The sequence below is a fragment of the Epinephelus moara genome, chromosome 10 (genome assembly GCF_006386435.1).
Source record: "Epinephelus moara isolate mb chromosome 10, YSFRI_EMoa_1.0, whole genome shotgun sequence".
In the NCBI taxonomy this organism is placed as follows: Eukaryota; Metazoa; Chordata; class Actinopteri; order Perciformes; family Serranidae; genus Epinephelus; species Epinephelus moara.
In genome coordinates this window covers 30,484,823-30,505,345 of record NC_065515.1, presented here as the reverse complement: position 1 = coordinate 30,505,345, position 20,523 = coordinate 30,484,823, and the positions used below count along the sequence as shown (strand labels likewise).

Sequence of the window (20,523 nt, the reverse complement as noted above, 5' to 3'; positions counted from 1 at the left end):
TTCTTGAGTCAAACTGTGACTTCAGCCACTGCAGCTGTGCTGTGGAATGAGCCTGATGAGGGGCTGCAAAAGTGCACACAAGTAGGCACACACACAAGTAGGTACACACACACACTGCCGTTTTGCACATGCAAGCAGATTGGAAAACAAGGTTTCCCTTGTTGAAGAGAGGGCAATTACAAAGGATCCCTGACTATTGAAAAGGGATACAGTTTGAACTGTTTTACAACAGTCTTGTTTAACGGCCAGGGCCCAAATTCAGTGCTGAGACTCCTTAAGCACACTTATCATTGAGCTGTCTACTCTCCTTCTGTCTCAAGTGATTTTTTTGAAGTAAAACTTTAAAGGTTGTTGAGTTTGACATAACTTTACACTGTATACAATGAGGAATCAGAAGCATTTTCTTTCCTTTGCAACCAGCATCACCTCTTCTTGAAAAGCACTCCCCAAGCACTTCCAATTTCTATAATAAAGTACACAAAGAAGCAAGAAGCCTTTTTCCAAATGACCCAGATTTTGGCATCCTTTTAAATCCTCAAGGTGGAGTGAAGGAACATTTGTGGCGATCAGAGACGCTTTTTAAAACTAACATGGAAATGTGTCTGGCGGCTCTGAACGGAACATGGATCTCAAGCCAAACTTCTCAGAGATGGAAAAGCTGACCTCTCTTTTCTTATGGGAGAAGTTCCCATGGCTGTTGTAAGTATTCTTTAGACTGTTTTGGCTACGGTGTCCATAACCACAGCCACCGTCTTTACACCAGCACTGTGGAAAACCATAGCTAATACTCATGTATGAGAAGACATACACCTAACCCTCCAAACTGTGTGACAATCTTTGACTTCGACATATCAGGATAACACTGGCACTGTTGTCATTATTTTCTCTTTAGATGTGCATTTATCCACATTTAGAAACGAGCATTAGCACTCCTTTTCAGCGCCAGTACCAAAGTCAGTTACAAGCATTCACGCCTCGAAGCTTTCCAGTTTCAGAAGTCCACTAGAACCGCCAAGGGTTAAGTGCCTTGTCCAAGAGCACCTTATGAGTTATGGTCAGGGCAAGAGAAATCATTACAGCTTCATTTCCATTATAACTCAGAACAGATCTATTTTCCTCATTTACCACCTGAATGTTATAAATAAAACATGTTTGAGGACATGACTGGATGGAAGCTCATCTTACATGACTACACATTTAAATGAAAACTTAATGCAGTCGTCTGGCTGCCACGCAGGAAATACTTTTAATGCTTTCTCTGTGATGACAAGGAACACATAAGTGGCACAAACATGGCCAAGTGAACGAACTCAGGGTGAAAGAATGCTCTAAAGTCTGACAAGAAGGAACAATGAAAGAGGGAAAATTATAAAATCGAAATAAAGATCTGCATCTAATCCTGTTTTTTTTTATCTGTTGTGTAAGTTGTTGACAAAAGTAGTCTTGAAACAAATGATCAAAATAAATTATTCTACCTTGATATATTTATAGCATTCATCCGTAATGCTGGCTGTAAAAGCACGCATCTGCAAATAACGTGCGAGCTTAAACACGCACAGAAAGTCTAATGGGATGGAGCAAACTGGGCAACTGTCCAATGGCAAACTCAGTTTCACCTCCACTGACATTCGGGCTTAAACTAATTTGCTGGGAATCACTCACGCATTCAATGCAGAGTGAGTTTCTCTTTCCTTACAACATCAGCAGCGAGGAATTCCAGGGCCATGCACTGAAAGGTCACAGCCGTTAATGTCTTCCAACCAAAAAAATTCTGAATTTTGGCAGTAATACACGAGACGGGGGAGCTTCACAAGCTGCTATATGACAGACAATTGAAAGTGACATTGTACTGACATTTCTCCAATGTTGTGTCCATGATATGATGCAGCAATTTGGGAAAGTTGTGCTCTTTATGAGCTCTGTGCCTCCAGGACCTCTGCCACAATGGAGAGAGTTTATATAGCAGTGGCAACGATCACATATACGGTTATTTTTCTTTTACATTCCTGAAGGCAAAGACCAAGATGTTCCTAACTCACAATTACTCTGGTTTATAAAAGCCTAATCACAAAGCTTCAGAAAACAGATCAACAGCGACCTGAGGAACCCTTAAACTGAACCTTCTGTTCATCAATGTCAGCAGCAGCACAGTCACAATGAGTTGTATTCTTTTTCCTATTTACAGACATTTGTGTCAGTTGTGGATCAAAATTTTTATCAACAAAGTGTGCCCAATTTTTTTTTTTTTTAAAGATATTTTTTTGCCTTTAGTTGATAGGATAGTGAAGTGTGAAAGGGGGAGAGAGAGAGAGGGAGAGACATGCAGCAAAGGGCCACAGGCTGGAGTCGAGCCCGGGCCACTGCGGCAACAGCCTTATACATGGGGTTCCTGCTCTACCACTAAGCCATTAAACTAATTTAATGAGCCCCTGTATGTTACCGGTATCCGTTTTTTTGCTCAAATAATGTTCAGGTAAAGGAGGTTCTTTGGCTTTCCCCGTCCAACAAAATCCAACAGGTTACACAACATGTTGCTGTTACAGCACTTAACAGCAACAGAGGCCGTAAACACACGCTGCTTTTTGTCATTCTGCTGACTCAGGGTAAAGTCTGCCAGAAAAAGAGTGGCTGTCATCCTGACCATCAGCTATGGGGTATAATTCACTTAATCAGCCCCACTGAGAAAACACATGTGAAACAGCAAACGGTGCAATTAGAGTGCTTCAGTGAGGGAAGTGTCCAGCACTATACATACTACATACAAACCACTAAATTTGTTTGCAGACACACATGTGAGGTGAGGCACACAAGTCCATTTACACTCTTGACATACAAACACACACAAATATACTGTGGATTAACATAGTGGTCTGTAATTATGAGCAGCCATCACTCTTAACAGAGTGCACACAGATGCTATGTCTCTCTTGGGATGTGCAACAAAACTAAATACCATAGGTCTGAGTACACTGCATACACACAACAATGTGCACTACGTAATTGTTAACATTCTTTCTTTCATAATTGCAAGCTCCCCTATCCCATTATTTTTTAACTATAAACTTTAAAATTCATTGTTAAGTTTTTATTCCTTTCTGGTCCTTTCAATTCTTCTTATAAGAAGACTTATAAATCCCTAATTAAATTAGCTCAAATTGGCCAGCCTTACTCAGACACAGTGATGAAATCAGCCTGAAAGATTTTCCCAAACAGGAAATTACTGCCTTGTAAAAAAATTAAATCCTGCTTTTTTACCAAGTGCATATGTGTTGCCTATTAAAAGCATAATTAAGACCTCACGTGGTAATAATCTCCATTTATTTCAAACAAAGTCCTGCACTCATCTCTGGTGTTGACAGTGACACAACCATGTCCTCACCGCTACAGAACGATAAAGACTTTTGTAATGGTGCCAGATCAAAAAATGTGTTCTTTCACCACATTGAGACCATCTCATTCACATTTTACGAGTATTTTCACCTTCTAATAGTTTGAAGTTTGAGAAGGTTTCACCAAATAAAATATCCAAATGTGGCATAGTAAAAAGGTCATTTAAGGAGCAAAGACTGTTTCAAACATCAACAGGGTAAAGTTTACATACAGTATTTCCATTTCCTGTCAGACCTACTGTCAGGTATATTCTCTAATGCATTAAAGCTGCCAATGTTCTTATAACTGTCAACCTAAATAGATCACAGTTTTTGCTTAATATAAACTGACTGTATTCGAAAAATCTCCTTTTACTCTTTTCTCTAGATTGGATTCAAAGCTCATCACCACGCTCAATCTTGCCTCTACTCTTCTTTCTTCCTGTTTTGCCCCTCAGTTTCTTCACTACATTTTCTGTCTGTCCTTTCTTACAGTGTGTCCCTATTGTCTGACTTCACCAGCTGCTATCTAATGACTGAGGTTTAGCCCGGAGCGACGGAGCTGACGACAGGCTTGATTTCAAACCACGACAAAGTGAACTTGTGATGGAAACTTCTCCCCGCAACCAACAGAGAGAGAAAGCAGGACCACCAGGCAGCTAACCTCTGCCTCTCTTGTTTCACTTCACTTGACGCAATTGGATGTGTCTCATGATGATGCGCCACAAAACCATAGATCACTAATAATGGCACTCATGAGTTCAAATGATCACACACAGCCATTTGTACATAAACATATAGTGACACCCAAATGATGCACACACACACACACACACACACACAGGCATGTAATCCCTCCCAGATGCATGGCCTGATGAGAAGCATGCTCAAGAGACAGACGACGGCTCTGGGCCCTGCACCAGTCATCCATCTGATTTGATAACTGTGGCTGGAGGCAGACGTAGAAGAGGATGCAACCTGAGGCTAAGTCTTTAGTAAGTGTGCATCACGTGTGCATGTTGTATGATTGTCATTTATGGAGATGTGTGGTTCTGTGGTGTGCATGCAACTGAAGAAACATGGTGACCATTCAGGAAATGAAATCCCCTGCCCAAAGTGTGTGCATATTAATATGCGGGTGTGTTAAAAGTAATAAGACAATGAAATGCTAAGCAAATAAATGCTGCTGTAGGGATTAACAATAGTAAAACATAGCTTCATGTTCTGTCTGCTATCTTTTATGTCACTGTCAAACTTTTTGTAACATGTTGCAGGCATCAAATTCAGAACAAGGGTATATTTACAAAAAACAATAAAGTTTATCAATCCGAACATTAAATAACTAGTCTTTGGATTGTATTCAATTGAATATGAGTCAAAAAGAATTGGCGAATCAGTTGTATATAATGACCTGAAAAGTGAAATATCTAATGATAAACTGTTCTGTGTTTTTGCCGACATACGCTCAACTTGTTAAAGTTCAAGCTGATGTTAACCAACTTTATAAAATCATATTATACTGTATGAACTGTTTTGACCTGGGCATATGTACAAACCGCCACCATCCTTAAAATGTCCCTAACAGCAGTCATTTCCTAAAGTTATCTGATGAAATGTGGTCGACCAAAGATTGCAACATAACCGTCAACATCTGCACACTATTATGGCACTTGATCTTCATAAAAGTTATCTAGACGTCATAAATGCATAATAGGCTGTAAAGCTAAGGAATTAAATGATGATTTCAACTTGTTACTGCATATTTTTTTGTCCTCCCTTTACATCTGGTCTGGGAAAGGGTGGTGTCAGAGGCAACGATCACGATGGACCAAACAAAGATGTCTTTTCTTGAGGATCCATATAAACATTATCACATGTTGGCAGTCAAAGCATTTTGTATCATTCTCACCACAAGCTCTATGTCACTGAATGTGACGTGTGGAGTTACGAATTCCTACAAAGAAAAACATAAAAGAGAGAGTTGAGTGTAATCTTGCCTGTGCGGCTGGGCAACCGCCTAGACTTTGTGTCTGAATATCAGCCACAAGAGAAGAATGCAGACAAATGTGAATGGAAGAAGAAGGCAAAAGCAAGTGAATAATTCATAGTTTAAAACGGGATCAAGTTCTATTTGGCAACAAGTGTCACTTGTTTCCAAACTCTATATACATTATGCCTGTTTGCAACAAGGAAGATGTTAAGATTATTTAATTATTTCGTCACATTACTTGTCCAGGCTGACGTTACAACACATAGCATGTGTTCAAAACAAATGCCTTACATGTAAAGCTTGCCGTATAATAAATAGGTTGTGAAATCCTTCAAAGCAAATTCTGTGACTTTGCGCTGTATAAATAAAACTGACTTGGTAACTGGAGTAGAGACGAGATGCTCCTCTACGGTATTCAAAGAAAAGCACCCCAAGGAGGAATGAGATATCATTTTCTGAGACCCTGCCTGACCCTTTCTTCAAGGCTGACTTTTGTCCTTTACAGATTGTCCACCGTGCTTTGAACTCTGTGAATGGTCTGGACAGAGTCTAAAGCACATTAGCTTACCTTTTCATCCCATTTCAGAAGTTTATTTGAGTTTTCCGAACTATTGAGTGTTGTTTTATTCATCTTATTTGGCTATATGTGTTTACTTTTAAGATCTATTTAAGTTAAGTTCACTGTACTGTACAAAAAAACACAGAGGATTTAGAATTTTGAGCCAAGTATGCCATAGCAGATGTTTCACATAGGAGACATCCCCAATTCAGCAGATACCTTTGCCTCTCTTCTGTACTCAACTGACTTCTCTGACAAAAGAAGCCTTACTGAAGCACTCTAAGTCAATTGACAATGTTATAAAACATGCTCATCTTTTGAGTTATCTCTCTTCAACATCTTTGAACAAACCTTGAGTCAGGCAATCAAGGTATATTTTTAGATTCCTTCAAATTTATACAGTCATCACCTATTTGCAACCACCACTTAGGTGGCTTATGTATAATATGATTTGTTGCTGGTGACATTGCCTCAGATGTCTAAAAGCAAATGGTGAACACAAAGACAATGATGCGTAAAATTTAAAGACTTCTGGTCTGATTTATGATCCTTGCTGTCAGGGCTGTGTTATCAATTCTCCACTCAGCACCTCTCTACTTTGTTACGTAAAGGCACCATTTTCTGGGTTTCTGGGTCAAGCTGTGATAAATCTTCCAAACGTCTTTGTCATCTCCACCTCTGAAAATTGTAAAACCCAAAAACAAACAAATCATGGTCATAAATGCAGGTGACACTTTTTTTTATGGTAACAACATCTTTCAAGACCAAACTGCTTACAAAACTGACCCGACCCCTGGTTGGTTGTGTTGCGTAACATCTCCCTTACCCATAATGCATAACAGCAAAGAGGTAAGACAGATGCTCAGTGCATTGCCTTGACAACATAATAAAGATGAGAGGAAGGGCTGGAGAAGAGGATAAAAAAGACAAAGCTGTGGCTTAGAGAGGCTTCAGGTAGTATTAGGTCTCTAAATGCCTCTCATTGAAAGGGAATAAACTGGCACACGCAGTAAACACACAGAGTACATTGTGACGTTTCTACATATGGTCTCCATTGTATAAATAAGGCCAAAACCCTGACACTTGGCTGAGGTTGACTCTATGATTCATCCTCAGGAAAAAAATTACTTTGACTACAATTAAATGTGGCCTTTTAACTGCATTAATTTGCCTCAAAAAATTAAGCACAAGGCTTTAAAATAAATGGCAACAACCTCAATTTTACAACCACAATACTGTAAAGCTCGTGACCAAGTATTTTATGAGTGATGGTATAATCCCGGGGCACTCACACAAGTGATTGGGTGGTGTTTTCTGTTTTATGTGCCTCTTTTGTTTTACTATGGAAATTCTAATTGTGCGTGCTGAGCGGATCAGCACCGCCGACCACACACAGATGCACACTCAGATGTCTGAGGCAGTGATTTCCAACCAGTGTGCCACAGAGCGCCTTCAGAAACGCCCAGGTGTGTTGTGAAAATCAAAAATTAAAGTTCGAAATGGTTGTATGGAAAAGTAGATTATTTCAGCCTTTTGTGGTTTTCAAGACGTGTGAGCTCAGCATGTGCTTGTCATCAGACAACCCAATCACCAGAACAAATGTTGGCATTGTGCATTTCTGCAAACCACAAATATGTAATATTTGTACACAGATCTACTGAAACCATAGAAATAGAATGAGTAGAACAGACATTGAACTATTTACCGTGGTCATTTGACTAGTACATAAGAAAATTAAAATTTTTGTTAGGTGTGAAAACACACATCAGTAGGGTCGTAGAGTGTGTCACATTCACTAGTTTGAGAAATCTGTTTCAATCTATTTTTACACCTTTATTCATTATTCAACAGAAAAATACAGCCATACACCGCTCCAAGTTTCCTTCTCTCACCAAACCAACACCGTGTTCACACTGGATGCGGAAGCACTGCGAAGTGCCCCGATTTCCCATGGACTGCTGCCTGCTTGCTTCTGGGACCATGGTAACCGATTGGGCCGTTCACACTGGACCCAGTATGGTGCCCAGTGCTGAGCGCCAAGCACCCAGGCCTGCTTCTAGTCTGCAGCAATAAATTCTGTGTCTGGTCAATTTTTTCCGCGACACACTGATAATCTCTTTTGAATGATATAAAGGAAATGTTCAATATGATATAAATGATCTGACTGATAAATAATAGAATATGCACCCAGTGCTTCCAAATATTTGTCAGTTGTGTCTAAACAGAGAGCGAGAGAGACAAGCAAAGCCACATATTCACTTACGAATACACACACGTGCGAAATCAAACACACACACAAGCACAATCACACACACACACACACACACACACACACACATACACACAGAGACACAAACAGACAGAGAGCTTTACATGTGATTTAAACAGAGCAGAGAGCAGAATCGCTTGCTGACCAGCGCAGAGAAATGTTCTACTGGTGTGAAAGGCCAGGCAACTGCTGACGAACAGCTGCGCAAGGATTAAGAAATTGGGGCACTTCTACGTGGACTAGGCGAAAGACCAGTATCAGCTTATTTGCGTTGTTAACTCATTGTAAAACACACTTCATTCAAACTCAACAGAAACCAAACAAAAGTCAGCAAAACCGTCTTAGGTTGTTTTGTTAGTCATATAGTGAGTTAGTCCACTGGTCCAAAAATCACCACCTCTGGTTTAGTCGAAATAAACCCTTAATTGAGTCACATCTAACTGAGTTAGCTCTCCCTTGTACTTCTGAGGCAACTACAGTTTCAGTTTATATGTTTCAGCAAACATACAATTAATGGCAACTACAGAAAAAGAGAAATAACAGCTAAAATAATATTTTAAAAGTAACGGATTGCTTATTTGAAAACATACTTCTCTACTGGTTTGATCGTTACTGCAAAGCCTCACCTCAGTGAGTTCGCAACTTGGCGGAAGTCAGTTTGTATACATGTAAACTGGCCTGCTACAACGGTTGCAATGACAACAGTACATATAAAAATGGCCGTTGCTCTGACTACCCTGCAATGTTGATTTGAATGGGAAACGTCTGTTCTACTCTTACGTCCAATTCTGCGTCCGCGTGTCCTTGAGGGTCCAGTTTGGTCCGTTTTGGTCTATGATAATCATCAACCACAAGGGTCCGCACAGACCCCTGTGCTGACGTCCCCATGCAGCCTATTTTTTTGTCACTGCATGGACAGTAGGCCTAGCAAGTGCCAACATGTGCCAACTGCCCATGATCCATTCTGCAGCTCTCTGCGGACATTCAATGCAGAAAGTATGTCCAAGCCTTTTTTCTGTTTCAGTGATTAAAATTTTAATTTTCTTTATGTTTCAACAATGCTGTGATTCATGTGCGATTGTGTTTAGACACAAAAAACACTTGGTCATGGTGAGTATAAGATTTTGGCTTAAAACACCCAGTTTTGGTGACACAGTCACAGCTGGATATGTTGCGATTGTCTTGCTAAAAAACAACCAGTTTGGTTGTTTGTTGGTCTCAAACAGCGGTCTGCAGCTTGGCAGCCATCTCACCTAGGTATCTAGGTACCATTCATATACATGTAATCAGAACTGTCACTTTATGAACATTGCTAAAATACATACAGTACAAATGTACCGTATCTGTGGATTACTGAAGCATACAATGCCAACATTCTCTTATGGCATCTGGGCTGTATCAGTTTGACACAGAATACCAGGTTCATCAAAACAAGCTCAGGATTCACATAGAATGATCCTATATTTGTAGGGAATGAGCTCAGTTAAACATATGTATATTAAGTGCTTTACAGTGTGCCCAGGGATTTTTGGAACACAGAAAGTGTTGTTTTGTAGAAAATGTTGGAAAACGCTGGTCCAAGGTGGTCTTCATGATACATGACTTCCCCCAACACAGACCCCTCAGAGGGAGGGGGCAGAGGGCACCAACAGCCTGACCTTCAGCCTTGCAGCCTATAATTGAGATTCCTACAACACTTGTCTGGTTCAGACACATTTGCCACAATTAAAATCCACACAGGCCTCCATGCCAATCAAAATCCTTGTTGTTTCATCTCTATCCCTTGCTTCTATGTTTATGCCCTTCACTCTGGTGCAGACACATGGACACGTCACCAACTGTGCAGCCTTTCACCAAATGCTTCAAGAGAAGACGAAAAAAAGGGAAAAGAGCATATCTGCAAAAGGTAATTGTGAGGAGGCTAAATGCATCAACCACAATGCATTGCACACAGGTACTATGTTTTCTTGCATACCCACAAAGCAACTTTAATCATTACAGGAAGCGCCGCAGAGATTTGGTTCACTACAAGCAAGCCAATCTGATGAGTGTTCTTCCACTGCGACCCATGAGCACATCTTGTACATAGTGTCACTGACAACATCCTGCTTATGTATGGCTGTAAAACTATAGTCCCATGATAATAAGATCATTAAACTTTTACAAGGAGGTAATGCCCTGCTCTGTCATTTTCAATATAGTAACAGACCCAGTAGACAAAATTTAATTAACGCAACAATAATTGACTTTTCTGGCGACAAAACTGACATATTATCACCTTATAAATTGTGTACGTGTTAGTAAACAGATCTTTATTTACATATCCAACAGACGTGGAAAGTATTCATTTGGAGTTCTGTCTCTGACTAACTGACACCTATGTAAGTCCAATATTCACACTCTTTTTACCTCCATTTTGATCTCGACTAACTGCAGAGAGAAATATCTGGCTCTTTACAGCTAAATGCTTCAACATGTTCATGTCGTGTTTGTCTGCCATTTAGAGCTATGAAGGTAGTGTACAATGGTTTATCAAAGGTTTTTTTTGTGGAGAACAACTACCTGTTGAGGTTGGAAACAAGACTGAACCAAAACAGTAAAATGAAACCAAAACAAAGTGCTGGAAGACACTAAAAAGCACTGTGGCGCTGAGGGGAACTGATTAGTAAAGATTTAAGTTTTCAGATCTTTACAACATAGAAAAATAACACATGGCCACCAAAACAAGAGCCAGGCTGCCCTGCTATCCTGCACATTCACAATGTACGTGATGTGTTTTTGAGGATCATCTTTCTCAAATAAATGCCTGCATGTTTTAAACACAGAATAACTCAAAAAACGCATCCTCTGTATGATTCTATGTGAAGAGGCATATAACTCAAGTATGAATATGAATGGTTTGACAGTAAATGTCACTCTGCACACACCAGCCAAGCTGCTGAAACCTTACATATGTTTCAACTAAAATGTACATAAACAGCTTACACAGTAAAGAAAATGAGGTCATGCCATACTGAACCATGGGAATGTTCAACTCTGGCACTAGATCTGTACGAACGAAAATCTAATGTGTTCCAAATGAGTCCTCCAGACCCCAAAAGTATGACGTAAAACAATGAAATCAAATGAATCTGTGTTAAAAGTCCTTTAGGAAAAATGCTTCCTTAATAATAATGTCTAGACATCGATCTGTTGAGTCTAAACTGACTATAAAAACTTTGATTTGAGGAAAGCCCTCGTTAAAGGGGTAATAGTCAAAGTGCTGAGGTTGCTGCTTATTATTATGTGTAATAAAGCACCAAAAATGCTGACTGGCAAATACTAATATACAACATAGTGCACGTATGTCTGCAGCTGGTGCGGCTGGCAATGAGCAGCTGGAAACTATCCATTTGGACTCCAGGGAAGTGATGTTGAAAGAGTGGTTTGTGACCCAAATGTCTGATGTAGAGGTGAGTAAAATGGGTCATGTTATTCATAACTATATTTTAAATGTGTTACATGGGTCAGGCCTCCTCTAGCCACTGCACTGTTTCAGCGATGGACAAAATAAACTGCAAGAACAGCATTTAAAAATTGCTCCCCACCAGCAAAAGACATGCCGTGGCAGCTGTTATCAAAATCACCTGACTTGCTTTGGGTGCCAAACTCTCCTAGATAAATGGTTTTGGAATGACTGGCTGCTTATGGCGCAGACACATGGTAAGAGTTAGGGATAGGTCAAGTTAACATGTCTGCCCCAGAACAAGGAACTTACATGTTGGACATGCAGCAAAATATGCATTTGTGACACAGTGAACTGCCTTAAATAGTTATTTTTTTAACTTGTCATTTACAGTAAATAACATTGATTTACCTCATTTGATGCAGATAAATTTGATCTGAAACGTCGTATTGCATCGCAGAAGAAGTTGAGCCAGGTTTATCATTGTTGCTGGTGCCCTCTGTGTTAGCACTGATATTATGCCAACAGAGAGGCCTCATTATCTGTATCTTTATTTTAATCCTCATTATGCTTTTCTGTATTGTAAATCACTGTGCAGCACTTTGATAAACTTTTATGTTTTTAAAATGTGCTATATAAATAAAGTGGATTGGATTGGATTGGATTCAATGAAACTTTCTCAAGTCTGGGGTGATGAAAAAAAAAAGAAGTTTTACTGCATAAACTCTTCAGCCATGGAACCAGACTAATCTGCAAGCTCATGTTTTATTTGATGTGCGCAGACGCATCAAGCTCCTCTCTGCTTTGGAGAGATTTCCAGCCAGCTCAGGCTGATCACAGTCGTTTATCTAATATGGGGCATGTTTGAGACGATGATTGACAACCTGCAGAGCCTTTACGCTTGACGTCATTATTGGCTTGTGAACCCACTTGCCAGGGACACTACAGCCAGCACAAATCTAGCTTAATAGAGAGGAGCGCCATTGGGGCACTTTCAAAACCAACCAAGATGGCTGCAGCTGATTTTTATTTAAGTACTATTTTCAAATTCTGATTACAAAAACAGCAACACATTTTGTTGCTCTAATTGGTTGTCAGTCCATCCAACTGCGCCCAGAGGCATTGTGGTCTACAGCGGTGATAACACCTCGTGGAAACTGAAAATAAACTGAGCATTTCCAGACTTACTCGCACTTGTGATTTGGTCTGGTGATGTCAGGCTATGAACTCTTTCTTTTCTTCCTTTCTTTCTACAAGTACTTTAAGCCTAAATTCACTTCTACCAGTGAATCATATTATGTCTTCACCCTCATTAAAGCTTCGTCTAAAGTTCCCAATCTGTTTCTCCACTTTTTTACTACTGCAGCCTGTCCAACATTCATGCCTCTGCAATTACCTAAAAGATGCTGAGACAAAAACAAAAGACGAGGAACGAAAGGTCAAGATGATATTGTTGAAAGCCCAGAAGGTCACTCACAATCGGGGCACAGGAACCCTCAGGACCTCGTTCAGGGGTTGGAAAATAATCCAAAGCCAGGAGAGAAACAAACCTAACCTGGTAGAGTACCGAAACTTTTGACATATGGGTCATCCATGTCAATCAGTGAAGCCAAAGGTCAACTACCTGTGACCACACAAGAAACTTTATTCATAGTAATCTTGGAATCAGATGTAAGCCCTCAGGTATGTGCTGCCTCCCAAGATTAAAAGAGGATAACCTCTGAGTTACAAAGCTATATAGAGTTGAAACTATTGCGCAAAGAGAGCATTTGTGCATGTACAGTCCTACAAATTAAAGGCCAATATAATATTCCAGGGCAAGTCCATTACAACATGAAACACACGGACACACATTGTTTTCCGCCACACTCCTCTCTCCTCCTCTAATTCTCCAAAAACCTCCACCTCTTTCTTTTGGCATTCCTGCCTAATAGCATCATTATTGACTGTGTCCAGCTAAACGCAGGCTCCTTGTAATCTCACATGGGCGGGGCAGTTCAGACAAAAAACTGCTGCTCTGGAAGGAAGGAAACAAAGGGAAAATAGGATGGTGGAAAAGGAGGCTAAACACTAACAAAGGCAGCTCTGAGATGAGTGCCTTTGATCATGCAGAGGTAGAAGGTATCCCGTCATCTCCTCTCATCACTGCACGCCCAGAGCTTTGGTCCATCTCCTTCTAACTAAAGCTAACTGGCTGGAAAAAGGTAGCAAGACAGGCCATCAACTCAGCGTAACAATGCTACAAAACACATAACTGAAACACTTCAAACAGAAGCAAAACTCCAAGACATCAATGATTGATTTCATTATGGAGTTTGAAATTCCTGATGTGAGAAAGATGACGGTAGGCAGATATCACTCAGTAAGCCAGTTGGTCAATCTATGACTCAACCTCTCCCTGTTTGTCTTGCACTGTTGCTTGCGCCTTTTCTTCAACACATCCCATTCAGAAAGTATTTCGACCGAAATATGGTTTTCTTTTTTGGCTCTGTTTTCCGGCAGTGGATTTGAAATGAAACAATTACTACTACAAGTAATAGTGCTTAATTTTAAATGGTCGGTATGCTTCAAATAAAGTACTTGTTGGATTGTCAAAAAGCTCTGAAACCCCCTCCCTCCACACCTTTCCAATAACATATACTGGGGCTTTATCTGACAATTTTTGTAATGTTACGAAATTGGCAATCCGGCAGGCAAGCCAACTGGCCAGGTATGCGGAGGTGATAAAGTAGACTGGATTAAAACTTCTCTCTCCAGCTCAATTAATAATTCTTCATAGTCTACACAACTACCTCCATCACTTCTTGCATGTACAAATGTTTGCAACATTATGAATGCCTTCTAGAAAGACTGGCAAAAACTGTGCACTATTATCCTCATTTGAATATTTGTTTATCCTTCCCAATCTCTGTGACAACAGCCATAACCACTAACAGGCTGTTCTAATGCACTCTTCATATGTATACCTACAAAGAACAACGCACCACAATTCATACAAAACCCATGTAACCATGTGCCAGAAATTTGCATATAACCTAGGTAATCAGAAGGCTGTGATCACATGACCAATGTGCTGACTGGTTTAAAGAAGTAAGTAGTATAAAGAGCAAAAGTTCGTGGAAGGAGGGAGACTAGTGTGGCGTATGGGTCAAACAACACAGGACTTTCCCCCAGGAGACCGGATATCAGAACAGTGTAAGACCAAATGGACTTTGAGTCATTTTAAGGTACATCGTCACCATGTTTCTTTTCCTAAACCTAACCCACAAAACTTTACGTTAAGTACGTAACTTCTCATTAAGTAGGTAATGCAATTTGTGGGGCACTGGTTTGTTACGTATCATCCTAATTGTTGTATGTGCGTTTTCGTAAGCTATCATATGAGGATATGTTGGATTCTACAAACTAAGGTACCCCTGTCATTGGCTTTTAGGGGATTTGAAAGTGTTTGGGACATCTGGTTCTTTTTTATAAAAGTCACTTCTTATAGACCAGACTAGCATCACTACATTGCCAAGGCCGCGCCCCCTTTTGGGAGACAGAAATGCACTTAAGGAGACAAACAGGAGAATGCCAAAAAGCTGTTGAGTAGCGGGTTAACAAATGCTTTTACACCGAGATTTGAGGCACATAAGATGCGTGAATGTTCACAACTAAATCTCAGCCTGTTGATCAACAACATTAACAAATGTATTATTTAGAGACAATACTTAGACGATACCTGATGATTCAATTAAATATGTATAGATGTCCGGATAACCATTATTCAATAACTAATCACTGTTCCACTTGGCTATATGGAAGACTGAAGAGGAAGGACAGCAATCAACCTTAATTTATTAAGATATTGCAAACACTCAGGTTCAGAAAAGGCTGAAAAACAAAATTTCCTTTAACAAGGAATAAATGCATGGAAGTGTTAAAATTATAATCCCAACACATGTCAAACTGCATTGACATCTACCTATAGCAGTGGTTCCCAACTGGTCCTGCCACAGTTTAACAAATTCAGCAATTCAGCATCATACTTGCGTTTGGCCATGTCATTGAGCTAGCTTGCTGTCTTTGTTAAGTATCTGTCTGATATTCACTCACAACAGGAAACGTCACTTCAAAATAAAAGCTTATGCCTGAAATTCACAGGACTTCAAATATAAAGTGTGTTTTTTATAAACTTGACACGTTCGTAAGTCACTCGCGGTCCATTAATAATGGCTTTTCGACCTACTTTTGGACCACAACCCACCAGTTGGGAACCACTGATCTATAGGATCTTCTGCTTTCTATCCCCCAAAAAGGGGCACGGCCTTGATGTCTTGCAAAGTACTCATATGTGCTTTTGTGTGTGAGTGTGTCTGGTCTATAGGACAATGCAAAAGAACAAAAATGTTGAACATTAAGACAAGACTAGGTAAAGCAAGCAAATAATTGAAGCTGGCATAATTTCAAGACGTCTGTGATTGAGGAAGATTGCATCTCGGAAAGGTTCCAAAACTTTGTTGACTGCAAAGGCTTTGCAACCGAATATTAAATATAATGACTTTATTTAAGTTAATTACTTGTCCTTTGCTTTTTGACATTCAAAATTGGAAGACTAACACTACTAACCACTACGGGATAAAATATGCCACTTTTGATGTAGATGCAAACACCCTCAAATTAAAGCACTGAGTTAAACTGAATTAAAGCACTGCTTCATTTAAAATCTGATATGCTGGAGTGCAAAGCCAACACGATAAAACAAAAAATGTCACTGAACCAAGGCACTGGATTCTGACCCATCTCAAACTCAACTAATTAAACACTGACACAGGCATATACAAGACACACAAACACACCCTCTCACAGCAAGGTAGTATTTACAAGGACGAGCATATGTGTGTAAGGACGTCAGCAGGGCCATGTAAAACGTAAAGTCTTAGAGGATACTGGAAACCTGCGCACACACTGCGCACACACACTTTATTTCATACCAACTCCTTTAGCAGATTCTTTGCACTTTGCTTAGTGTCTTTTTTATATGCTTAGTTTGAACCCTGCACAGTTTAACATTAATTCTGGCATAAATGCCGCATTTCCTGACATGGTAATGGTAGGAGTGTTGTGAAATAAAGTTTATTTGGCTGTAAACTCTCAAATAAATGTTCCATGAGTCCAGAGAGCCTGCTTGCAATACACCTTTGACTCCTCAACCTAAGACTGGATTCTTTAATGACAGATTGTCATCGCTCCCTGTAGCTACAGAAGAGGGATGTGCATGTTCACAGCTGTTATTTGACCAGTCCTGGACAGTATTTCACAAACGCTTCTTTCATAAAGTGAATGCCATTTTCAAAGGTAACTAAGGTATGAAATGATAACACAAGAGGTTGGCCAGAAATTCAACCCTACCACTGTTTCATTGGGGTGTTTTCAGACTGTAGCGCTAAATACACAACCCCTGTGCCTCAGTAAAATGACTTGTGAAGTATCCTCTTGCTTTCTTTCTTTCTCTCCCTGCAGGATGGAGGAAAGGGGGGAGGCTTCCTGACTGATCTTCCCACACAAGCCTGACCCCAATATCCAGGCATCCTCCTGACACTCTCGCTTCACACACACAGACGAGCACAAACACACAGGCCCAGAGAAACACAGATACACAAACACACTCTCTAATGTTTACCGTGTCAGATTGCAGTGTAAATAAAGGGGAAGCTCCGGCCTGTGATTTAAAAGGAGCCAAATAAAACAGGAGGGACTGCGTTATCGCACTGGGTCGGATAGAGAAAATGGATCTGTGTCAGAATGAGGCAAAGCCTAAATAAAAGTCCTTGTGAAAACAAAACTGATTCTCTCTGAGGGTCTGGGAGATTGTTGGAGAAGGACAAAAAGGGAGGCAGGGGCAGAACAACATTTGGGGAAATGTTCAGCTACCCCTGCTTGCAGTCACTGCACTGTGCTAATCATTCCTCTATTCCCCCGGGGGTTTTGGAGAACACATTCTGACATCCTCGTAAACATTTTAAGAAGCAAATGAAACGTCACTTGGTGGTGAGGGACAAACACAAAGCCATGGAGTTTGTAAAGACCAGCCAGCACCGATTTTCTGAATCAAGCTGTTGCAGCTTCAGTTTACTGTAAGAGGGGAATTGTATAATTACTTCCCAGTGACAGCTGTAGTAACATTTGCTATGAATCAAGCCTCGAAGTTGGATACAGGTTATAATCACAGTATTGTTTCACTACTGTTGCTTTGTCCAACATACAATGCATCACAGCTCTTTCATCATCTGCAAATGATCTAAAATTCACTTCTCCCCCCTGAGGCACACAATAATGAATACATCATTTGTTACACTTGTGTATACTGAGCATATTTCTTCCTTGAATATAATTATTATTCTAGGCACAGAATCTATGATTGAGGAATTGAGCTCCATAAGAATTTGTGACATGCTGAAATTTAGCAGAGGAGAACAAACATCTGGAAAAGGAATCTGCCTCTTCACTGCACCTCTGTCCATTCATCTCGTTCCTTTCCTCTGCAGTTGCTAAGTGTATTCAAGTTAAATTGAGTAGATTTTGAAGTAGTGAGGGGAAAGCGCTTTAAAAAAGTCCTAAATCACTTTTTGACAGGATATCATACAAATACTATAAAACAGAGTGTCTGTGTGGTAGGGTTTACCCTAAAATGCTTAACAGCTACTATTGGCAACGAAACATGTCTGATTTTCCATCTCTAATTTCTGCCACTACCTGTTTCTTTGATAAGGTCTATCCACAGAGGTGTTCCATCGCACACACTCCAGCATATGCCCTTTGCTCTTGCTGTTGATGGAGCACTTTTTTGCAGGTGGACATGTAACACTTCTCACCCCCAAATCAGCACACAAACCCTCATGACATGGCTTCACAGCAGCCTTTGATGGTGCTTTTGCAAGCAGGTAAGTGACCTCTACTCCCTCTCAGAAAATAGTAATTACAGGGATGTTAAAATCCTTACACAAAGTCTCTCCATTACCAACACTTTCGAACTTCAAACACTGACTTCAGTAAAGCTGCGCTTGTGATGGAGACATGAATTTTACTTGGAAAATGATACAACACATATTACTAGACCTACTGAATGTGCATCCTCCAGTAGCTTTGTTTACACGGCCATATCACCATAGCATTGTCCAGGAAGACTGAAGTATAAACTAAATGTAAGTTCTGATTATTTAACACTAATTATTCAGACTTCAGAACTGCACCTCTGACCTACAAGCCAGGGTTACTGTTAAACAGCACAATGATATAATGTCTAGGCATTATTCACTGTTCAGAATGAGAGAGCACCCAGGGGTGATGATAATCATCAAGATGCATTGCAAACCCAAAGCCACACACTAACCCTGGCGGAATGCTAATGATAGTGACCGCCAGGCTGAACATCTGTGTGCGGAGACGAAATCCCCCAGAGTCCCTCCTCTGGAGGTGTGAGGAACATTAGGCATTCAAAGGGCGGATTGTGAGCAAACTATCACATTTCTCACTTTTCTGTGTGCTTTTGTTGTCACAGCAGAGAGAAAACTCCAAATAATCCCAAAAGTGTACAAACATTTTGCAAAAAAAGCTACAATGGCATGCGTAACAACAGACCACTACAGCATTTGATTTTCACTCATATTTTCATCACATTACCTGGATCGTGGAAGGGCACCAGGGCAAAGTTATACAGAGTTTTCTTTGGTCTGTTCAGGGATGTTTCCAAAATCTTAGACGCGCCCTCGATGACCTGGACCAGGTCGTCGTACATGGAACCGGTCACATCAAAGACGAATGCCAGGGTGGATGCCCCCTCCGGGATGTCCTCCTTTGTGGCCTCGGTCCCTGTGTCCTGCCCGGCGGAAAGCGCCACTGACAGCGCGAGGGACAGCCATACCAATCTGCTGCCCATTTCAGATCCAAGATGTTTCTCAGGCAAAGTTCTTGGGTATATTGTTCTCGCCACTCGGAACCTCAGGATGAGTCTCGAGATAAAGGTAGAGACATCGGGCTCTCAAAAAAATGGACTGAAACGTGTTGAGAACAATTGACAATGAGCACAACTACCAAATTAAACGGAATAAAAGAATCTCCGTGCGCCTCTGCTTCTGCACTTTCTGTGCGCAAAAGTCGCAGCCTCTCACTTGTGTGTGAACGAAACTTCTGCGGTCCCAGCAGCTGCAGCAGCCTGTCTTCTGTTGTCTGCAGAGTCAGGAGCCCTTGTTCAGCTCTGTCATACAAAGACCACCTCTCAGCTGGGCAGAGTGTCTCCAAGGCGCAGACTACCCCATGCAGAACAGCGGCGATCTGATTGGACGAGGTGTTGACTCAGAGAGACTGTGTGCGTAATTTACTTTAACTTCTGTCACTTGTTTCACAAAGACCGGCGGCACTATAAATGGGCACATATACGGTCTTATATGTGTAATGTTGGATTTATATGCATTGTTGCAGCACTTATTGAGTCAATCAGAATCAATACTATGTCTGAACCGATGAGATGCACATTTTTATCAGGACAATAAATGTTTGAATTATAGTGAAATTGAAAACTTCTAAATCACAGGAGCCAACTGCTTGAAATGCTTAACTTATGGATGAGACAAGCTGCTCTGAAACAAGGACAATCAAAAAGCAGCTCCTCGGTGATACTGAGCTCTGTATTGCCACCTAGCGGATTTAATTTGACCTCACACTTACAGTAATTGTCTACAACATAACTTTGAAATTTGTAGGCTATTCACCATGCAAATTATACTATCCTTGTGAATTTGATATGAATAGATGTCTACACCACTGACGTTAAAAGTCTTGATTGGAGAATTTTTTGCAAGTTTAACCTCCTGAGACCCTGCTTCCTCATATGAGGACATTACATTTTGGGTT

The 20,523-nt window shown here is 40.5% G+C and overlaps 1 protein-coding gene across 2 annotated transcripts in view; it reads right to left on the bottom strand.

Moving 5' to 3' along the window:
- Positions 1–19,876, bottom strand: part of hmcn1 (hemicentin 1) — a 99,840-nt gene extending 79,964 nt beyond the window's left edge. For both annotated transcript variants that reach the window (XM_050054963.1, XM_050054964.1), the window contains exon 1: positions 19,294–19,876. In XM_050054963.1, coding sequence (XP_049910920.1) covers positions 19,294–19,549 — 256 coding nt within the window. In that variant the 5' untranslated portion in view covers positions 19,550–19,876. The remainder of the gene's footprint in view (positions 1–19,293) is intronic.
- Between the last annotated feature and the right edge of the window lie 647 nt (positions 19,877–20,523).